Here is a 22602-nt window from a genome sequence, read left to right as displayed (position 1 = left end):
TTTTAGAAATATTACGCACATAAATAGTAAATTTTAGTTTTTATACAAAATATGAAAGAAAAAATATAAAATAAAGCGACGTCTAATTTATTTTTATATTTAATAAATTCTATAATAATTTTACATGAGGACTGTTATTATTTTTTTTTTTTTTTTGTTTTTCGTTTTAAAGAATTTAACTAATAAATTTTTAAAATAGAACTCCATTTCTAACTGAATTGCACCTTTATCGTTTTCTTTTTTTTTTTTTTTTTAATTTCCTTATGCTTATTTAACATTAAATTACTTTAACCTTTTAATTTTAATATTTATGCACTAATCGAATGTTACTTCTTATTTTTTTTATAATTTAAATTGCACTTATGTTTTATTTTGTTTAATACAAATTCCCGACATCATTTAAATTTACACTTTTATATACACTTTTGCTTTATTTTATATTTATCCAACTTATTTTTCAAGATTACATAACTCAAATTTAGTTTTTTTCTTTTATTTTCCTGTACAATTTTCATAATAATTTTTTTTTTTATTAGTTTATGTTTCATTAGATAATATAATTTTTTTTCGTTGTATAGACAAATTTAAAAAGATGTTATAAAAAAGAGTAAAATTTTTTTGACAGAATTTTAGATTTAGCGCACACATTTTTGTATTAAGTATATATTTATATATTCGATATTATTTTCTACTTAAATATATTAAAAATAAAAGAAAAAAGAACAAAAAATTTCGTTAATATGCATTTCATTTGTTTTCTCTACTAGAAAAAAAAAAAGAACTAATGCGATAATAAAATAAAATAATAATATATATATATAAAACATTAGAAAATTACTCTTAGGTTCATATAAAAATATATTTTACATATTTGTGAAATTAATATATGTTAATTGATAACTATGAGCTATTTATAAAATTCATAATAATTTATTTTACACTTATTTCCATTTAATATATTAATTGAAAAGTTAAAAAAAAAAAATTTTAAATGTTATTTTTTGAAAACTAAGACCTTATAGATTTATTTAATATTTAATTTTATATTTTAAATTATTTTTAATAACGAAAAAAGTTATAACAGAACAAAATATTTTTATAATAATATATATTTGTAACTACTAATTTATTATTAATATAATTCTAAATATTATACTATCATATTTAAAATTTGATGCATAATAATATATTCATAAATACGTCTATTTTTTTTTTTTTTTTATATCACTGACGTTATTTTGTATTTAGTTTCTATTATTATTTGTAATATATTTTATTCTATTAATTTGTCTTGTGCAAACCCTTATTATTTTAAGTGTAACATACATTTAAATAATAATAAAAAAAAAAATTAAAATAATTTATTATCTATATTTTAGAGAAAAATAATATTAATGATATTAATAAAAATAATAATATTAATAATAATAATAATATTTTATATGAAACTATGTAAAGACTGATATATTTTTGTTTAATTTTATATTTTAAAATTTTTTATAAAAATAAATCACTCTTTTATTCTATGTATTATATGTTTTCTTCATCATATATGTTTATATGAGTTCTTTTTATTTATTTAAAATATATAAAATTAAATGTTTTTTTGAAAAAAAAAAAAAAAATTTTTTTAGAATCCATCTATTAATCAGAACTTTAATGCATAATAATATAGTTATTTGTAAATAATATTAATTTAACATTTTTGGTGCATAAAAAAAAAAAATATATTTTAAAATTATGAATGTTATGTTTATTTTCTTTTTTCATTTATTTATTTTATTTATATATATAATTTTAATTTATAATTTGTCTTTTTAAATTTTGAATTTTTTATTACTTTTTTTTTTTTAATTTTTCTCAGTTGTATTTTTAATTTGATCTTTAATGTTTTTATACTAATATTTTATAAAGAAAAAAAAAAAAAAGAATAATTTTATTATTTTTTATTTTCTTTTTTAATTTGTTTTCTTTTATTGTTCTATATGTATTTAAAAATTAGCACGATTTATCTTACTAAATGTATATATCTAATGAATTTATAGATAGAAATAAAAATTATTATTTTATGCTTCTACCTACAAATAAATATAAAATATTTTAGAAAAGAAAGACATATTATTTATTTATTAAACATTTTTTTTAAATTAAATTTCGTTTTTTTTTGTTTTCTAAACATCTTTTTTAATGTTGTGTTTTATAAAAAAATTAATTATATCAATAAATATACTTTTTTTCTTATTTATTTTTAAATAATATTTTACATTTGTATTTAAAAAGGAAAATAATTGCATCATTACTTATTAAATAATATAATTTTACTTTTATACATTATAATATATATATATATATTTGTGTATATTTAGTTTATTTTTTATTTTTTTATTTTTATGAATATATTCTAAATTATATTTGGAAACCAATTTTTTAGTGTGATATATTTTTAATTTTATTTTATATTATTTTGTAATGTGATTTGTTTTGATTTATTCTGATTGGTTTTGGTATATTTTGATTAATTTTGATTCATTCTACTATTAGTAAGTTGTGTATATTTTAAGATTTATTTTTAATTGAAAATCTTAAAAGACAATTTTTTTTTAAATTTGTTTTTCTTATTCATAACATTTCTATTTTATCTAATATTTATTGTTTAAATAATATTTTTGGCTTTACTTTTTTTCCTTTTTCTTTGTTTATACTTATAAATCGTTCTTACTTTAATATATTTTATTATTAATTTTATTTTGTATATTTATTTACCTTTTTCTTTTTTTTTTTTTTTTGTAGAAGCGTTATATATAGACAATAATAAGACATTATTATTTTGTTTTTTATTCGTCTTTTTTTTTATATATAAACATATATATATTTGTAATAATTATAAAATATTTTCTTATTTTTTTTTCTATAAAAAATATAAAAATATCATAATTTTGTAATATTCTTTATTTTATTTTATTTTATTTTTTATTTTTTTATTTTTTTCCATAAAAATGGTATATGCAACTTTATTAAGTGAAGAAGATTTGAGTCGCTTTCGAACAAAACAATGTAAAAGATTATTAAATGGTGGTTGCAATTTTGGTTTAGATAGATGCCAATATAGTCATAATGAATTTTGGAATAGAAGATGTCCATTTTATTTAAGTGATTCTTCTTTTATTCGTTACATAACAATAATGTGCCCAGATGTAGAAACAAAAAGTGATGGATCTATTAATAGTTTATGTTTAAGGGGAGGTGAATGCCCCTTTGCTCATTCCTCCGAAGAAATTTTATATCATCCTCTCTTTTATAAAACAAAAAGATGTGAAGATTATAAAAAAGGATCATGTAATACATACTACTGTCCTTTTATTCATGGATTAGCTGAAACGAGAGTCCCAGGAAATTATAAGTTACCTTTTACTAACGGTATAAACATTCCTAGTATTCCTAATGTAATTATTGTAGATAAAATAGATATATGCAATAAAAACAATAATGGTTTAATTAATGACAAATATATAAAAAGTTTGTCTTTAAAAAAAAAGAGTGATTTAAAATTAGAAGATATGAATGATAATGATGTACAAAGTAATAAAATGAATTATATGGCTTCAACCGCTTATTCTTCTGTTGATTCAATTTCTAATAAAAATGAGATACCCAAAATTAATATAGGACAAATTTCCTTATCTTTTAATGATAATTTATTTAATAAAGATAATTTATTAAACTATTCTGAAGAAGAACTAAAATTAAACTTATTCAGCAATACTCCTTTCGAAAATTTAAACAATTATACAAGAAATAGCATAAAAAATTCTATTAATTCATTTGCTAATTTTGATGCAAACAGTAATAGTAATAATACAAATAATTCTAATATTTATTCCTCAAATTATAATGAACTTATTTCTAATAAATTAAATGGATTTCCTACAAAAAGTGGGAATAATATTTCTATTAGCTCAAACGTTTCTAATAATATAATAGAATCTTTAAATACAAATCGAAATTATAATAACTTCAACAATCTAAAATTAAAACAAAATCATTCTAGTTGTAGTACAGCTGCTCATGAAGTCAGCTTTAACGAACAAGAAGCTACAAGCGATGAAATAAATGATGAAGAAGATGATGATATAGATAATGAAGATAATTTAAATATATTAATTCAAAATAAAAAATGCGATTCCGAATCATTAAATAGTGATAGTAAATTAAACTGTAATTTAAATAGTACAGAAAATGATAAAAGCAGTGAAATTAATATGTTAGAAGTTATCAAATGCTTAAAAGCTTTATACGAGAAAATAATTAAGGGAAATTTAGTTTTTACACCAGAACAGTGGGATAATATTGCACAAATTGCATATGAAATCATTGGAGTAGTTGAATTTAATAGGGTTTTAAAATTAAAAAAAACAGCAAACAAAGTAAAAAATGATATATATAATAAAAATAAAGAATTTATATTTGATGAAGAAAAAAAAAATGAAAAAGAAAAAGAAAATGAAGAAGAAAAGAAAAGAGAGCAAGTATTATTAATGGAAAATAAAAAAGATTATATTAACGAACTTATAGAATTTGATTCAGAAAAAAATAAATTAATGAATAAAATAAATAATGAATTAAATAAAAGGGAAGATATAAATATAAATAGTGTAGCGGATGCACAAGAAAACAGTTTAATGAATTTTTATCATCAACCAAATACAGAGAATTATCTAGATGAAAAAAATGAAAAAGATATATTATCCATAAAAAGGAAATTTCAAACGAGTCCATTAAGTTCTAATAATGATAATAATGAAAAAACAAAAGATAATTTGGATAATAAAATTGCAAATTCAAAAGATTCTTATTTTTTAGAATATTATAATTCAAATAAAAATAATGTTAACTTTACAACAGAAGCAAAAGATAATAATGAAAAACTTTCTTCACAACAGCAGTTCGTATCTTTTTTTTCTTTCTTATCAGAATAATATATATATACACAAATTGCATAAAATAAAAGAAAAATAAATTATGTAAAAAAAAGAAAATATAGTAAATTAAATTTTTATTATAAATTTATATTTAAAAAGCAGAAATAGTATTTCGTTATATTTATAGGAATTTTAAATATGCATATTATTAATTATATATATAATTACACAAATATATATATTTATATAAATTTTAATTAAATAAAAAAAGAAAAAGAACAAAATTTTATTTATTTAAAAATATATATAAAAAAATTAAAGATGTAATTATGTTTCATTATTTATGAAATTTTCTTAATTTTTAATATTAAAAATAAAAATACATAGTATAAAAAAAAAAAAATAAAATAATCCATTTATAAAATCCGCACGATTTATTTTATTTTTTCTTCTTTTTTAGAATATATTTATAAATAGTTTTTATTTTGAAATTTTTATTATGAAATGTGTAGTTATTTTTCAAAAATTATTATTTTATTTTTGTGAGAATTTTGATTTTATAATATTTGTTCTCTAAATTAATATTGCGATTCACATAGTTTAATAAAAAAATATTAAAAAATTATAAAATAACAACAAAAAAAAAAATTACATAAATGCATTTATTCTTAATAAAAACATTATTTTAATGGTGCATATATTCACATAAAATTAAAATTATTTAAATATTGCTATGATTTTTTTTTTTTGATTGTATTATGCATATTAAACAAAATTTAAATAAATACAAATTATTTTAATTATATTAACGTCATCATTTAATAAAAATAGAGAAAAAAAAAAAAAGTGAAATGATAAACTAGATTTAAAATATATTTTTATATTTAAAAATAACAAATATTTAATTAATTTGTGTATTTTGTCTACTTATTGTTCCTGTTTTAGTAACCATTTCCTAAAAGAAAAAAAAAAAAAAAATCAAATAAAAAATAATGTGCATTTACATAATTGTGAAGCATAAGTAAAATTTAATACTAATTTTTTTATTTGTTTTAATAAACTAACAAAAATTGTGGTGTTTTAAAAATTTGTGTATTTTTTGAGATAGGCATAAGAGGAAAAACGTTAGTAAAAAAAAAATAAATATGTCCCACTAATATTCCAAAAAAATTGTCATTAGAATTGTAATCAACTATTAATGATAATAATGTTAATACCCTAAAAAAAAATAATAAATAAATAAATATAAAGTGTATATATTTTGTCTACCATGATATTGTATAACAAAATAATTTAGTACAAAAATATAAATTTAAAATGTATATATATGATACCAAGGTAGGTAGGAAGCTTTTATTGTAAAAAAAAAAATTGTTAATCTTGTTGAAGAATTATTCTTACTCCATACATAAGTTATAACATTTATTATACAACTACTATAAAAATATACACCTCCAAATATATATGAAACAACCTATATCCAGAAAAAAAAAAATTTATTGATTTTTAATCAATGAGTTGATATACAATAATCATTTTTTTTTTTTCTGAAAATATTTCCATTATCTTTTTCTTATCCTATTATTTAAATTTTTTTTTTTTTAAATTAATTACCAAAAGCATTAAACAAGATACAATAAGCATCCATAAGAAATCAGCAGAATTATTTCTAAAAGTAACATCTTCTAATGAACTACAATAATATATTCTATAAAGGAAAAAAAAATAATTTAATAACATTTTTTATTCATAATATGTAATAAAAAAAATATATCAATGTAAATACAAAAAAAAAAAAAAAGTAATTTTTTATTTCTAGTTTTTTTTTTTTAAATATTCCTAATTACAAAACATAAGCATCCCAAAAAAAGTGTAAACCAAATGATCCAAAATACAAAAAGCAAGTTACAAGTCTCCAATACTAAAATAAAAATTATAGTTTTTTAAAATTTTTTTTCTTTAGTAAAAATAAATAAAATATACAAATTATATAATACTATTAAAAATATATAAAATATATTTTATTCATTCAATAATAATACCTGATGTTCATTTAATACTAAGTTCCAATTTAAATATAAGCTTAAAGGTGAAATTATATCAAGAGAACATAACACCATTAAAATTGAAGAAAGAATAAGATATAAACGAGTTATTAAAGGGATACTACTTAATAACTCACCTAATTGAACCATTTTTGTCTGTTTATTTTTTTTATAAAAAATTGAAATTTATCGAGATTTTTTATCGTCATGTATTTCCTTAAATTATTTTTATATCACATTTTTTCTTTTATATATACACATATGAAGGTTTTTTTTCCTTTTAATTTGTAATTTTTTATCTTAAAAAAAAAAAAAAAAGTAAAAACACAAAATTTTAAATAAAAATATATAAAATTAAAAGTATAAAAAATATTGGTTAAATTCATTTACAATGAGCGAAAATTTTTATTCAAAAGCAAAGCATTTTTTCATTGAAATTCTTTTCATTATTTTTTATTTATTTTTTTTTTTTTCCATTTTTTCACATTTTATTTATTTACTATTTTTTTTTTTTTTTAATTGATTTGCGCTATAAGCAATTGCACTAAATTTTAAATAGAATGAAATATTAAAAGTAATGATAAGTTTTATTATGTATTATTAATTCTTAAAATTTTTAGTTTTATCATATTCATATCCTAATGTTTTTATTTCTCACTTTAAAATATTAAGTTTATTTTGTTATACACACAATAATTATAAACCTAATAATATATATATATATATATTTAAAAGACTATTTTTAAAAAATAATTAATACTTAAATTTAGTAATGCCCGTTAATGATTTTATTTTATATTTTTTAATTTATGGAAGAAAAGAAAAAAAAAAAAATATATATATATATAGGATCTCTTGGGTAAAATGCTCATAATATAGAAATTTCAGTACATTATATAATAAATATTTAAATTATTCATTCATATAATAAAAATTAAAAAATTAAAATAATGCAAAAATATATTAAATAAAAATAAAAGTTAAATGTAATTATTCTGAAGCTTACTTAGAATAATGTTGCCATAAGAGATAAACTTATAGAACTTATATTTTCATATAATATATATTTAATTATTATTTTAATTTTTTTTTTTTTTTAAAGATCCTTTTAGTTATTCATATTTTCTAAGGTCTACATCTGAATAAATAAAAAAAAAAATGTATGCTTTTCTTTTTGTATTAAACGAAATTATACACAGATTATTTAATTTTATAATCAAATTATTAAGAGACCTTTTAAAAATACCTTTGAGAATCAATTATTATATATATAAAACAAGAATATAGTAATAAAATATGATTAACTACCCTTTAAACTAAAATACTATTTTTTCAATTCACTGACATTTTCTTTTTTCCTTATATTTTTTTTGTTAAGTTGAATTAAAAAAAAAAAAAAAAAGTAAATAACAGAAGTAATATATATAGTTTAAAAATCTTGTAAAAAAAAAAAGAAAAATATATAAAGCTAAATAAATATATAATTTTTTACTTTTTTTATCATTTTAAAATTTATAGATTATCTTTATAATTTTTATAAAATTACCAAACAATTTTAATTATTGAATATGATATAGATAAAAACTTATCATGATTTTTTTGTTCATATGAATCTCTTTTTATTTATTTTAATTTTGTCTTTTTTTATAGTTCCTTATGAATTTTTACTTTACTTTTTATTCTGTAAATTTTTTTCTATTTATTTGTCTATCCAATTTATAATTCCTTTTTTCAATGTTATTTTTAAAATTTTCATCTAATTATGATAAAAAATATATAATTTTTTCGTTTCTTCCTTTTTAAATGTAAATTTTTTAGTTTTCTTTTTCTTTTTTTTTTTTTCTGTCTTTTTTAATCTAAGAATTTCTTTTTTCACAAATTATTATTATTTTTTATTGTTTTTTTAAGATATATATTCTTTCGAATTTCTTTTTACTGAATACAAAATCATCAATTTTCTTTTTATAATTTATTAAAAGATATGAAGTTTAATTTAAAAGAGATTGCATTAAAAATAAAAAATGATAAAAAAAAGGAAGAAAAAACATTATTGAAACAACTAAAAAATATAGTATATAAAATAAGAAAAAAAGTTAATTTAAAATTTTTTCTTAAATCTGAAAGAGGAAGTATATTATTATACTACGATGAATATTCTTGCGAAAATAAACAAAAAGTCAATATAACTGCATTTCTATCTCCTATTTTTTTATCTTTCTATAAGATAAAATATTTTATTATTAATTTATTTAATGATGCTTGCTTTTTTTATATTTTGAAAAAAAAAAGAAAAAAATCTAAAAATGTAACAAAAAAATTAGAAAAAGATAAAACCATTTTAAGAAATTTTGATCGTTGTATTTTCTTAAATAAGACAAAAGACAACATATCCCATAAGCATATAATTGAAATTTGCAAAAACTACTTAACAAATATACTACATAATATACATAATTTAGAAAATGAAGGTAAAATTAGAAATTATATAAAGGATGCTGAAATTAAAAAAACGAAACGAATGTTTATTAACAAAATAAGCAATTTAAATGACTTCGACTCAGACAATACATTATACATAAGCGATGAATCCTTAATAAAAAAAATAATGCTTACAAATAAATATGAAAATCATTATTTTTATAATGAAAAAAAAATAAGAGAACGAAAAAAATTGCATAGAATAAATGTTTATGACGAAAAATCAGTTAAAACTTATTTAATAAAAAATAATATTAGCTTAAAGAATAATACCAATAAAATTTATTCATGTCATAAAAATAAGTATCAATTAATAATTCATGTTTTATTTAATAAATTTAAAAATATTTTTTTTCTTACTTTTCTAATTTTATGTATATTGCAGCAAATAAGAATTATTAGAAAAAATAATTATGTATATTTTGCTATTAGCTTTTATTTTTTATATATTTTTTATATATTAAAAGATATTGATAAAATTATGCAAAAAATAAAAAATGAAAATAATGTAAATTGTAAATATTACAAAAGGGTAACTCATGTAGGACTAATGGAAGTTAAATATTCTAATATAAAAGTATATAATTAAAAAATATATATATATATATATATATTATAAAAATGAAAGTATTCATATGTGAATATATACATATAATTAAACGTAAAATGAAATTTTGAAGGAAGCTTTTATATAAAGAAATAAGCAAAAAAAGCTGTTATTTTATATACTATATATTAATTACTTTCTTTCTTACAATTTAAGAATTATATATATGTATATATTTTAATAATTTATAATTTTTTGATTTATTATGTTTTACTCTTATTTTTTTTCGTAAAAGGTAGGAGATATTCTATATTTGGAAGAAAATGAAGATTGCCCAGTTGATCTAATTTTGCTTAAAAGATTTGATAACGAAAAAAATGTTTTTATTTCTTCAAAAAATTTTGATGGCTATACAGATTTAAAATTAAAAAAATGTTTAAAGATTACAAGAAATTTACCAAATATATACGATATTTTTAGATTAAAAATAAAAATAATAATTGAAAAGCCACATATATATTCTGATAAAATGAATGGATTATTTATATTAGTCAACTGTAATGAATTTGTTCAAAGTATTTATAATGATTTAAAATCATTACAATATATTTTTTATAAAAATGTTCATAATAAAAAAAATTATTATAATGAAATTTTTAATTATTTAATTGAAGATACATATATTGAAAATTCTTTTAAATGCTTCAATTTTTTGTTAAAAAAATCTATATATTTGTTAGAACATAGTTGCAAAATAAAAAATTGTAGCAATATTCTATGTGATACACTATATCCAGATAATTTAAATAATATTTTACACACAAGAAAGAATATCATTAATAATTACAACGATAGTAAAAATTGTAATTATGATTTAATTTCCAAAAATAATACTTCAAACTCTTTAAAAAACACGAAAAATGAAGATATAACAGATAATAATTATATATCCACTAATAATTGTAATATATTTACAAAAAAAGATATATTAATTAATAATAACACGAAAATTATAACTAAAACTTATCAAGATTCCTTTTGCACTAATTTAGATAATAATGATCTTTATAATATTAATAAAAATTACTTTAGTTTAAAAAAAAAAATGAGTCAGAATACTTATATAAAATATAAAGAAAATATAAAAATTGAAAATATCATATGGAGTAATAGTAAAATTATAAAAGGAAACATATATGGTTTGGTAGCATATATAGGATTAGATAAAAAAACGAATATGATTGTTAATAGTAAAAATAATATATCATTAATTGAAAATGAAATAAAAGTTAAAATGAAAATATTATTAATCATAATAGTAACTATTAGCAGTTTTTTATGTTTAAGAGAAAAACATATATTAGAAAAAAACATTGTTGTAATCTTTTTGAACTATTTTTTATTACTATTTTCATTCATGCCTTTTATTAATAATTTTTATATATATTTAATAAGCAAATATTATTATTTTATTTTAAGAAAAAATAAAAAAGTTGATAAGTTTACAATTTTTAATTATAATATAATTAACGAATTTTCTAACACTTATTTTCTTTTGTGTGATAAAACAGGCACATTAACTAAAAATGATTTGCAATTACATAAGTTTCATTTTTTATTTGATGAATTTACAATAGAAAATAGTGAACTTTTTTTTAATATATTTTTAAAAATAGTTGATTTCAATCTTGTTTTTAATTCATGTAATAAAATAAAGAACAATACTATTTTAAAAAATATAGAAAAATATGATACAGGAAATAATGTATGTTTATATAAAAAAATTTTCAATAAAATATTAAATTATACTAACGAGGAAATAAATAAAATTTTCTTAACATTTTTATGCATATTATTTTGTAATAATATAATAATAACAAATAAAAAAAAAAACAGTAGGGGAAATATAGAAAAAATTGAATCCTTGTACTCTACGAGTGTTGAGGAAAATGTTTTAATTGATTTTTTAAAGTATAACGGTATGCATATTTTATATAAAGATAACAATCACATTGTTATTGGTATTTATAATTCAATAAATGCAGAAAAAAAGAGAAAAAAACTAAGAAAAGAGCAAAATAAAATAACTAATACAGATCATAAGCATGCTGATTGTAAAACATTTTCATGTGAAAATAATATATATAATAAAAATAAGATATGGAATGACACCAATATATATTGTAAAAATTCATTGAAAAAGGAGCATAGTTTTTACAAATCAAATAAAAAAAATAATATTGGAAATTTAAAACATTCTAAACATAGAAAACATATAATGGATACTTGTAGTACTAGCAATAATAGTGATTATTCAAAATACAATAGAAAAAATTTTCAAAAAGGTATAAAAAAATATAATTTTGAAATATTAGAATTTCTTCAATTTGATTCTAATAATAAAATTATGTGTATTCTTATTTCTTATAACAACAAAATATTTAACTTCATAAAAGGATCAGATGAAATAATTATTAATATGTTATCTATTAAAGAAAATAAAAAACAACTAAAAAAGCTATGCAAATGTTTTTCTAGTAATGGTTTTCGTGTACTAACTTTTGCATATAAAGAAATCCCTCAAAATGAATATGATGAATATAAAAAAAGCTCGAACAATTTTAATAAAGAAGATTATTTTAAAAACACTTTTAATAAAAATATAAATATTTTAGCAATTATAACTTTTAAAGAAGAAATTCAAAAGAATGCAAAAATATGTTTAGATATGTTTAGAAAAGCGAATATTAAAACGTGGATATTATCAGGTGATAAAAAGGAAAATATAATGTCTATTTCAAATTCTTTGAAGTTAATCAATGAAAATAACATTTTTTGCGATTTGAATGAAAAAAAATTACTATATTTATATAAATATAAAAATAAAGCTATATCTAATATATCTTCTAAAAAATGCTTACTTAGTAATTACTCTTCTTCGAGTTCTTACAAGAAGAAATTTCACGATGATGTTGGAAAATATTCATTTTTTAATAATTGCAATAATAATTATCAAACAAAAAAAAAGAAAACCTTAACATATTCAAATTCTTTGAAAAATATTATGAATTCTAATAATTATAATTCTACAAATAATAAAAATATCAAAAATAGTGACAATGATGACAAAAAAGAAATTATATATAATATCAGTAATAATGACAATATTATAAAAAATGAATTTTCCTGCTTACATGAGGATAAAAGGAAGAATATAACTAATAATTCAATACATACTAAAGGATATGAATTAGATAAAAATTCAACACATAACATTATTTTAAATAAAGATGAAATTATTGGCATATTAAAAACAATGTTATATGATTACGATATGAAAAAAAAAAAAAAAAAAAAAATTGAAAAAAAAAAAATAAAAGATTACTGTCTTAATAATATTGTATATGTAATTAATGGGGATATAATCGATTACTATTTAAAATATCAGCAAAGAGAATTTATTAATGTTTTAAAAAATTCCAAGTGTGTTTTATTTTATAGGTGTAGTTCAATTCAAAAAGGAATGATAGTTAGAAGTTTAAAAAAAAATACAAAATATAGCATTTGTTCAATTGGCGATGATGTAAATGATTTAAATATGTTTAACGAATCTGATATTTCAATAACAATTTATAATTCAAAAAACAACATATGCAATTTATATGCTGATATAAAATTATCTTCATTTGAAGATTTGGGAACTTTATTTTTTTTATATGGTAACGTAATTTACAGAAATTTTAATTTAATTGCAAAATATATTTATTATAGAAGAATAACCCTTTTTTTTTTACAGTTTTATTTTTCATACTTTTTCAATTGTAGATTTTCTATTTTTTCAAATATTTCATTATTATGCTACTTTATACTATTCACTGTTATTACTAATATATCAATCTTGCTATCACAAAGTGATATAAGAGATAATGTATTGAAAAATAATATAATATTTTATAAGTTTTTAAAAAATGACTTATTTTCTTTAAAATTTTTTTATAAAGTACTATGGGTATCTTTATATCAAGCATTCTTAATATTTACTTTAAGCTACTATTTTTTTTTTGACTTAAATTATGAAATAAATACATTAACAATATTAGTTATTACTCATTTATTACAATCGTTGTGTTTGTTAAACAAATGCAGTTTAGTTATATTTATAATACATATTTTGTTTTTTGTAATTTATTTTATACTATTAATTATCTTAAATAAATTTCATTTTATTTACTTTTATGTAAACTTAAAGTTACTAATAAATATGTTAATTTGTAATAGTATTATTAATTTTCCTTCTATTATTTATTATTTATATAAAAAATGTAAACACAAAAATTCTGCATTAATTAGCATGAAATCTTTTCAAAGTTTTTCTTCAAAATGCGATCAAATTTTTAACATAGACACTTTCTCCTTTGATAACGTTGATTTCAACATTAAGAAGAAAAATATATTTCAAAGATGTTTTAGTAAATTTTTAAAAGATTAATTTATTCCTTTTTAATAAGTTTTAAATTATTTTTATAATAAGTACATATATATATATATATATATATATATATATATATATATATATATATATATATATATATATATATTTAATGTGAATGTGTATTATATCTAAACTTTATTTTATCTACATATATAAAATTTAATATTTTTTTTCTTTTAACTTAAATACATAAAATTCTTTTTTTATAGCATTTTATTTATTTTATTATTTTATTTTTTTTTTTTTATGCAACAAATTGAAGATTTAAAACAAATAGATCCTATATAATAACAAAACAAAAACAAAAAAGAACCACTTTTTGCTCCAGTAATTTAAAAATAAATTTGTATTTATTTTTTTGTAGAGAACATATTCATTAAAAATAAAAAGTTTTTTAAATTTATAATAAAACTAGTAACTTTTATAAAAAGATATATATTATTCTTAAAAGATTCTTTGTATCTTTTTTGAGCTTTTATATAATTTTACTACTTTTTTACAATTATAAAAATAGAACTTTTAAGAATATATAAGTAAATTTAGACAATGAAGAAAGAAAAATTTTTCATAAAATAGGATCATAGAAAAAAAATATCAATAATACATTTTCTTTTCAGAAAATCCTTAAAAATTGTTGATTTTTACTAAAACTGAATGATAATATCTTTTTATTATTAATTTTATACATATTTTTCCTTTTAGTTAATTTTGTAGCTATTTTTTTTAAAAAGAATGCAAGGTTTGTATAAATGCAGATAATAGAAAAGCAATATTCTTTAATAACGGCAATAAAAGAATTTTTTATTCAATTTTTTTTTTGTAATTTAAATCAATTTAAATTTTGAAAAAAATATATAATATTAGGTTATTTTATTACCTTATAACTGTAATATAAAATAAATTAAGAATTTTAAAAATATATATATTTAAATAAGAAAAAAAAAAATTTATATTTATATTTATATTTATATATATATATATATATATATATATATATATATATATATATATATATAACTACATGAGCATCAACAGCAGTAATTTTTTTTTTTTTTTTTTTTTTTTTTTCAAATAAAAATAATTCATTTTATAAAAAAAGTGATTTTCCTTTAAAATAACATTGAATAATAATACTTATATAGATATAAAATTATATTTATAAAGATTTTTATTTGCATTTATATATTAAAAAAAAAAATTAAAATTTTGTACTTAGAGTATACATATATGAACCCCCATATATATATATATTTATACATAAGCATAAAAATATATATACAAACTTTTTTTAATTTTTACAATTTAAGTTTTTTTTTTTTTTTATTTATATATATAATTTAAATTTTCAGATTTTATAAAAATAATATTAAAACATTTATTTAAAATATTAATAATAATTTATTTTTACTTTTTCTTTTTCTAATTCTTTTTCAATATCAAGAGATATACATTTATTTTCAAGTAAATATATTAAAAAAAATATATAAATAAGTATATATATTATATAAATTTTATAGTTTTTTAATAATCATATATGTTTCTATTCAAGTATATATATATTTATTAATTTTTTTCATCAAGTTTATTTTATTAATTGAGCAACGTGTTTTCATTTATATACCTTTTAAAGGAGTTATTGCTTTAAGTATATACATTGTACTCATATATTTATATATATATATTCATTTTATTTATGGTATATATATATATATATATATATATATATATATATATTTTATATTCATTGATGAGAATATATATATATACAAAATTTAAATAAACAATATATATATATTGAATTTCTTTTTTATTAAGGATTTTTTATATAATCATAGAGTATATATTTTATTATATATATATATGTTTTATTTTTTTATTTTTCTCTTTTTTTGTTTTAGTAAAGTATGTTTAATATGTGAATATATTACATTCTTATATATTTTGTTTTTTATTAAATTTTTTTTATACATGTTGTATATAAACTAGTATTTTTAATTTTTTGTATATATTCATATGCAAGTGTATATATGTATATATATTTATACTTAAAACCTTTTTTTTTTCAGAATAGGTAGAAATGAGTACTAAAGAGGAAAAATTTAATAATGAAAATGACATTGATGGAAATACAGAAGAAATTGTAGATACATTTGATGCATTAGGTTTAAATGAAAAGCTTTTAAGAGGTATTTATTCATATGGTTTTGAAAAACCATCAGCTATTCAACAAAGAGGTATTAAGCCAATTTTGAATGGATACGATACCATTGGTCAAGCTCAATCAGGAACAGGAAAAACAGCAACTTTTGTTATTTCTTCTTTACAATTAATTAATTATGATTATGTTGCTTGCCAAGCATTAATCCTAGCTCCAACTCGTGAACTAGCTCAACAAATACAAAAAGTAATTATTAAAAATATAAATTACATTCATAATAAAATCATATAGATGAAAAAAAATGAAAAAAATATCCATATATATATACATGCATGCTCATAATTAAAAAGTGTCAGTAATATTTAATTATTTTCTTTATATATATAGGTTGTATTGGCTTTGGGAGATTACTTAAAAGTAAAATGTCACGCTTGTGTTGGAGGAACTGTTGTAAGAGAAGATATAGATAAATTAAAACAAGGAGTGCATATGGTTGTTGGTACTCCAGGTAGAGTTTATGATATGATTGATAAAAGGCATTTGGGTGTAGATAGATTAAAATTATTTATATTAGATGAAGCTGATGAAATGCTATCAAGAGGATTTAAAGCACAAATTTATGAAGTTTTTAAAAAGTTAGTTCCTGATATTCAAGTTGCTTTATTTTCTGCTACTATGCCTCAAGAAATTTTAGAATTAACGACCAGATTTATGAGAGATCCTAAAACTATATTAGTTAAAAAAGATGAGTTAACACTTGAAGGTATTAGGCAATTTTATGTTGCTGTAGAAAAAGAAGAATGGAAATTAGATACTTTATGTGATTTATATGAAACATTAACCATTACTCAATCAATTATTTATTGCAACACAAGAAAAAAAGTTGATATTTTAACACAAGAAATGCACAATCGTCTCTTCACTGTTTCTTGTATGCATGGAGATATGGATCAAAAAGACAGAGATTTAATTATGAGAGAATTTAGATCAGGATCAACAAGAGTTTTAGTAACAACTGATTTATTAGCAAGGGGTATTGATGTACAACAAGTTTCTCTAGTCATTAATTATGATTTACCTTGCTCACCAGATACATATATCCATAGGTATTTATATATATATATATTTAAAATTATATAATTTTTATCTTTCCTTTTTTGATATAACTTTATTATATAAATATATTTATTACCTAACATTTTTTTTATGCTTTAATTTTTTTTTTTTAGAATTGGTCGTTCTGGAAGATTCGGACGTAAAGGAGTTGCAATAAATTTTGTTACAAATGACGATAAAGAAAAAGACAAATTAAAAAAAATTGAATCATACTATAGTACACAAATAGAAGAAATGCCTTTAGAAGTAATTTAAAAAAAAAATAAAAAAAATAAAATAACAACATAAATTGCATATTAAAAAATATATATATAATACTAAATAAAAAAAACCTTTTTTTTTTTTTTTTAGGTTGCTGATTATTTGTAAATTTTTTTTTTTTTTTTTTTTTTTTTTTTTTTAATAACAAGAATTTAATTATTGTTAATATGTATTATCTTTTTAAGACAATGATATTGTAAATTTTTATTTTATAAAAAAAAAAAATTATATATATATTTTTCAAAATACAATAGTTTTCATTATATAATAATATACAATATGTATATATATATATATATATATATATATATATCCTTATTTTTATTATTATAATTTTTTTATATTACTGAAAAACGAAAATATTTAAAATTTTTAATTTGTTAAACGATTATCTTTGAATCTATTTTCAATTAAGTATATTTATTTTAAAATAAATTTTATTATTTTTTTAAAGAAAATATAAAAAACATTTAATAATGCATAAATTAAAAAAAAAAATGAAACTGTACCTTATAAAAATTTATTTCATATAGCACCGATTATATATTAATGAACATGTATTCATTTAAATGTAGTTATTTTAAATAAATAGATATAAAATTAAATTAATACTTATTTAAAAAGAAACTTCGCAAAAAAATTAAATACATTTTTTTTTTTTATATGTTTAATAACAAAAATACAATTATTCAGTATTTATAAATCATAACATTAACTAAGTATATGATAATTTCATGTATATATTTTTTTTAATAAATCCCTTTAAACCATTTTGGTAATACATACAAATATGAAACATTAAAAAAAGGTATAGAAATAAAAAATAAAAATAAAATTAGATAAATTTTTTTATAAATGATTTTCTACTCAAAATTTTAATAAAATATTACTTCCATTTTATGTAATATGAACTTTTTTTTTTTATTAAACATAAGTTGTAACAATAAAAGAATTTAATTTTTGTATTTTGCATTTGTTTATACAGAAAATTACCTTCTTATAAAAAAAAATTGTGTACAAAACTAGTAACGATGTACTTTAAATATTTTTATTTATGCTCTATATATACAATATAAATTTTTTTCTTTTTATAATTTATTTTTTTGATATTAAAAATATTTTATATTTTTTTTAAATATAAAGGTCTTTTAGTTAAAATATTATCAATAAAAAATTGATTATATATATATATATTAAAAAAAAAAAAATTGATTTTACGAGTTAATTATATAACATTTTATTTATAAATCTTTTATTACAAATATATTTTTCTTATTCAATAATTTATTCTTATATATATTCAATTCAATTTATTTCTATATGTATATATATGCTTATAACAAATTAGATTTTTGCTTTTTTATTAAATATAGTGTATTCAATGTTTCAGGTATTTTAATGAATACTTTACTGTTTTTTTTTTAAATATTTAGATTCTTCTTTTCAAATTGTCATGTGAGAATATGTATAATATTTTACTTATTTAATTTTTTTTTTTTTTTCACATATGCAAATAAATGTACATACATTTTTCGATAGATCATGCAATATATCCATTTAAAAAGTTTTTTTTTTTTTAATAAAAAATAATATAAGATATTCCATTTTTTCAAAAATATTTTAAGTAAATATATACTAACTTTTTTTTAAATTTTTACTATGATAAGACATACTTTCCTTTCAAGAATTTTTCTTCTGAATAAAAAGCAGCACATACTACTCTTTTTTCAAAAACTCTTCCATTGAACATGTACTGAGCTTTTCTTGCTGTAGTTTCATCTTGATAATGAAGAAAAATCTTTCCTACTCCTTCAGTAAATGACAAATCTTTATTTGGTTTCGGAATTACAATATTTTGTAATGGTCCATATTTTTCAGCTTCTTCCTTAATCTCTCTTAAAATTTCCTCATATTGACTATCAATAATTAAATCTTCTTGGAAAACAGCATTAGTTAATTGAATAACTCTAGATGGTTTTTCCCCAATTTTTCTAGATGCTTGAATTTGTAGGCCTATAATAGAATTACTCAAAATTTTTTGAGAAATAGAATTAGGCAAAAGAGATACAGGTACTTCTACATTGTTGGCTATACTTATGTTATTTGGATTTTGTGAATATGGATTATTTTGATTTTTATTAAAAGTAGCTTTTTTCACATTAAGAATATTTTGCCCACATACAAAACCATTTAAAGCATGAATAGCAACTTGAGTGCAGCTACTATCTTCATATTCAAAAAATCCATATCCTTTATTTAATCCTGTGTTTAGATCTTTTATAATGTTAAATGCTTTTAATTTTCCGAATTGTTCTAATAAATCTTTTATTTGATCATCTTTTAAATCATGTGGTAAATTCTGTATATATAATTTGTTATCATCATCAGTACTTTTTACATATACATTTTTAGTTGGCTTTAACATATCAAATATTTTCATATCAATATCTGGAAACACAGCAGTCAGTGCAGGATCTCCCTCTGGTGGTGGTACATAATCATGAGGTCTACCAATTCTTAAACAATAATTATTAAAAGAAATGGAATCTAACTTTAAGCATAACCATGTAATTTCTATTGTTCTAAATTCTAAAAAGCAAAATCTTGAATCAATATTAAATATTTCACATTTTATTACTGGCATTAATTGAATATCCCCAATTTTTACATCTAAGCTTGTATCTTTTATAACTGCCAATATTGCCCCATTAAAAAAATCTATAACATCTTCTTGTTTGCAATTTGGTGGTATATTACCTATATATAATTTCCTTTGTCTCTTATCATTTTCCATTTCATATGGATTTCTATTTAATTGAGGAACTTTACTATTTTGTGCTAAAGTACTTGTTAATGCTAAATTTTGCTTTTGAAGCAAATTCATTCCATTATCTAATAAATTATTTTTTAGTAAACTTTCATCTACTGTATCCCATTTCGTTTTTTTTTTGGGTTTCGCGTCTTTACTTTTTGTCATTTCAGTTGAAATAGATCTTTCATTTTTTTCATGTACACTTGAACTTTTATTCGAGTTTCTATCACTACTACTTCGTAAATTTTTTTTTTTAATTTTTTTTTTTATTTTGTAATAATGTCTTTCTTCACTACTTAAACTGCCACTACTACTTACATTTTTACTCTTTTCTTTACTTCTATATCTATTTCTGCTTCTATTTCTACTTTTTTCTTTGCTTCTATTTCTGTATTTCTCTTTACTCCTATTTTTACTTCTATTTCTACTTCTTTCTTTACTTCGATTTATACTTTTTTTTCTTTTTGAAGAATATAATTCATTACTACTAGAGGAGAAATCTCTGTGCCTTTTTTTACTTCTATATCTATCTTTACTTCTATTTCTGCTTTTTTCTTTACTTTTACTTTTATATTGTTCTATACTAGAACTATGATTCTCGTTAGATTTTATCTTTTCTTTACTTTTATTTCTATTTTTTTTTTCATTAATTTCATTGTTTACCACCTCCTCACTTTTTTCTTTATTTTTTTCTTCTTCTATTACTTTATTTGTTTCTATATTTAATTCATTACTTTTGTTTTCATTATTTTCGTTTTTTTTATCATATTTATCATCTCTTCTTTTGTTACTCATTATTTCCTCTCTGTTTTTTTTTTCATTTTTTCTGTTTATATCTTTTTCATCAATGTGCTTATCATTTTCCTTATAAAAGGTATTTTCTTCGGAAGATTTTTCATATTTATTTGAATGATCATTCATTCTTTTTAAAGCAGTAGTAGAATTAGTACTTGAATTAGAGTTAGTTAAGTCATATTTTGATTCATATTCATTTTCTTCATTATTAAAGTCTTTATCTTTATTGCAATCATTATCTAATTCAGTAGTATCGTCAATATTTTTTATATTAGTTTTATAAAAACTGGTATTTTCTTTTCTTGTTAAATTTTTTATATTAAATGCTTTACTAATTTTTTCTTTTAATAAATTATTTTTTTCATTATTTTTAAAATTATCATTTACATAACTTTTCTCATTCATTTTAATTTTATAGAAATATCATTATACTTATTATTTTTTTTTCTTTTTTTTTTTCTTTTCTGTTAAACAGTGTATATATAAAAATTATATTTAATATATTTTTAAAAATTTAGTTTTCTATATATTTGTATAAATATAACTTTAAATGATAATATATAACAAAAAAAAAAAAATATATATATATATATATATATATATATATATATATATATATATATATAACTTATAAAAATAATAAAAAAAAAAAAATTCTCAGTAATTTGCATTCAATTTAAAAAAAAAAAAAATAATAGTTCTTAATATATACTAGTTCTTCATTTACATTATTCAATTAATAAAATATAAAATAAAAGAAAATTTCTTTTCTTGAAAAAAAAAATTATCAATTATTATTATATCACGTGTTAGCTTTTTTTAACTTTATTTGAATTATAAAAATTTTAAATATGTATTAAAAGAAATTTAAAATATTTTTAATCGAAAAAAATTATACCATTTTATTTAAGATGAATTCTTTTTAATAATTTAAAACATATGATATAGAAAATAGTGAAGTTTTTTTTTAAATCATTTG

General features: G+C 17.4%; 5 protein-coding genes across 5 annotated transcripts; 3 read left to right on the top strand and 2 right to left on the bottom strand.

Annotated features, from left to right (window-relative positions):
- Nucleotides 1-2996: 2996 nt before the first annotated feature.
- PRELSG_1212400 (zinc finger protein, putative) lies at nucleotides 2997-4976 on the top strand (the record flags this gene model as incomplete). The annotated part of the gene is made up of 1 exon (XM_028677898.1): nucleotides 2997-4976. The coding sequence occupies one exon, from the start codon at nucleotides 2997-2999 to the stop codon at nucleotides 4974-4976; it is 1980 nt and encodes a 659-aa protein (XP_028534241.1).
- An 870-nt stretch (nucleotides 4977-5846) lies between these two features.
- On the bottom strand, nucleotides 5847-7114 carry DER1-1 (derlin-1, putative; the record flags this gene model as incomplete). Its single annotated transcript, XM_028677897.1, has 6 exons — nucleotides 5847-5874; nucleotides 5985-6137; nucleotides 6254-6393; nucleotides 6534-6627; nucleotides 6767-6840; nucleotides 6962-7114. The coding sequence occupies 6 exons, from the start codon at nucleotides 7112-7114 to the stop codon at nucleotides 5847-5849; spliced, it is 642 nt and encodes a 213-aa protein (XP_028534240.1).
- Nucleotides 7115-8945: 1831 nt separating this feature from the next.
- PRELSG_1212200 (aminophospholipid transporter, putative) lies at nucleotides 8946-14478 on the top strand (the record flags this gene model as incomplete). Its single annotated transcript, XM_028677896.1, has 2 exons — nucleotides 8946-10019; nucleotides 10285-14478. The coding sequence occupies 2 exons, from the start codon at nucleotides 8946-8948 to the stop codon at nucleotides 14476-14478; spliced, it is 5268 nt and encodes a 1755-aa protein (XP_028534239.1).
- A 2080-nt stretch (nucleotides 14479-16558) lies between these two features.
- Nucleotides 16559-18124, top strand: eIF4A (eukaryotic initiation factor 4a, putative; the record flags this gene model as incomplete). Its single annotated transcript, XM_028677895.1, has 4 exons — nucleotides 16559-16885; nucleotides 17027-17745; nucleotides 17869-18001; nucleotides 18107-18124. 4 exons carry the CDS (start codon nucleotides 16559-16561, stop codon nucleotides 18122-18124), a joined length of 1197 nt encoding a protein of 398 aa, XP_028534238.1.
- Nucleotides 18125-19673: 1549 nt separating this feature from the next.
- U2AF2 (splicing factor U2AF large subunit, putative) lies at nucleotides 19674-22028 on the bottom strand (the record flags this gene model as incomplete). Its single annotated transcript, XM_028677894.1, has 1 exon — nucleotides 19674-22028. The coding sequence occupies one exon, from the start codon at nucleotides 22026-22028 to the stop codon at nucleotides 19674-19676; it is 2355 nt and encodes a 784-aa protein (XP_028534237.1).
- Between the last annotated feature and the right edge of the window lie 574 nt (nucleotides 22029-22602).

Source organism: Plasmodium relictum (assembly GCF_900005765.1).
Source record: "Plasmodium relictum strain SGS1 genome assembly, chromosome: 12".
Lineage (NCBI taxonomy): Eukaryota > Apicomplexa > Aconoidasida > Haemosporida > Plasmodiidae > Plasmodium > Plasmodium relictum.
Note: the sequence above shows the minus strand (reverse complement) of the source record. Positions and strands in the feature narration are given on the sequence as shown.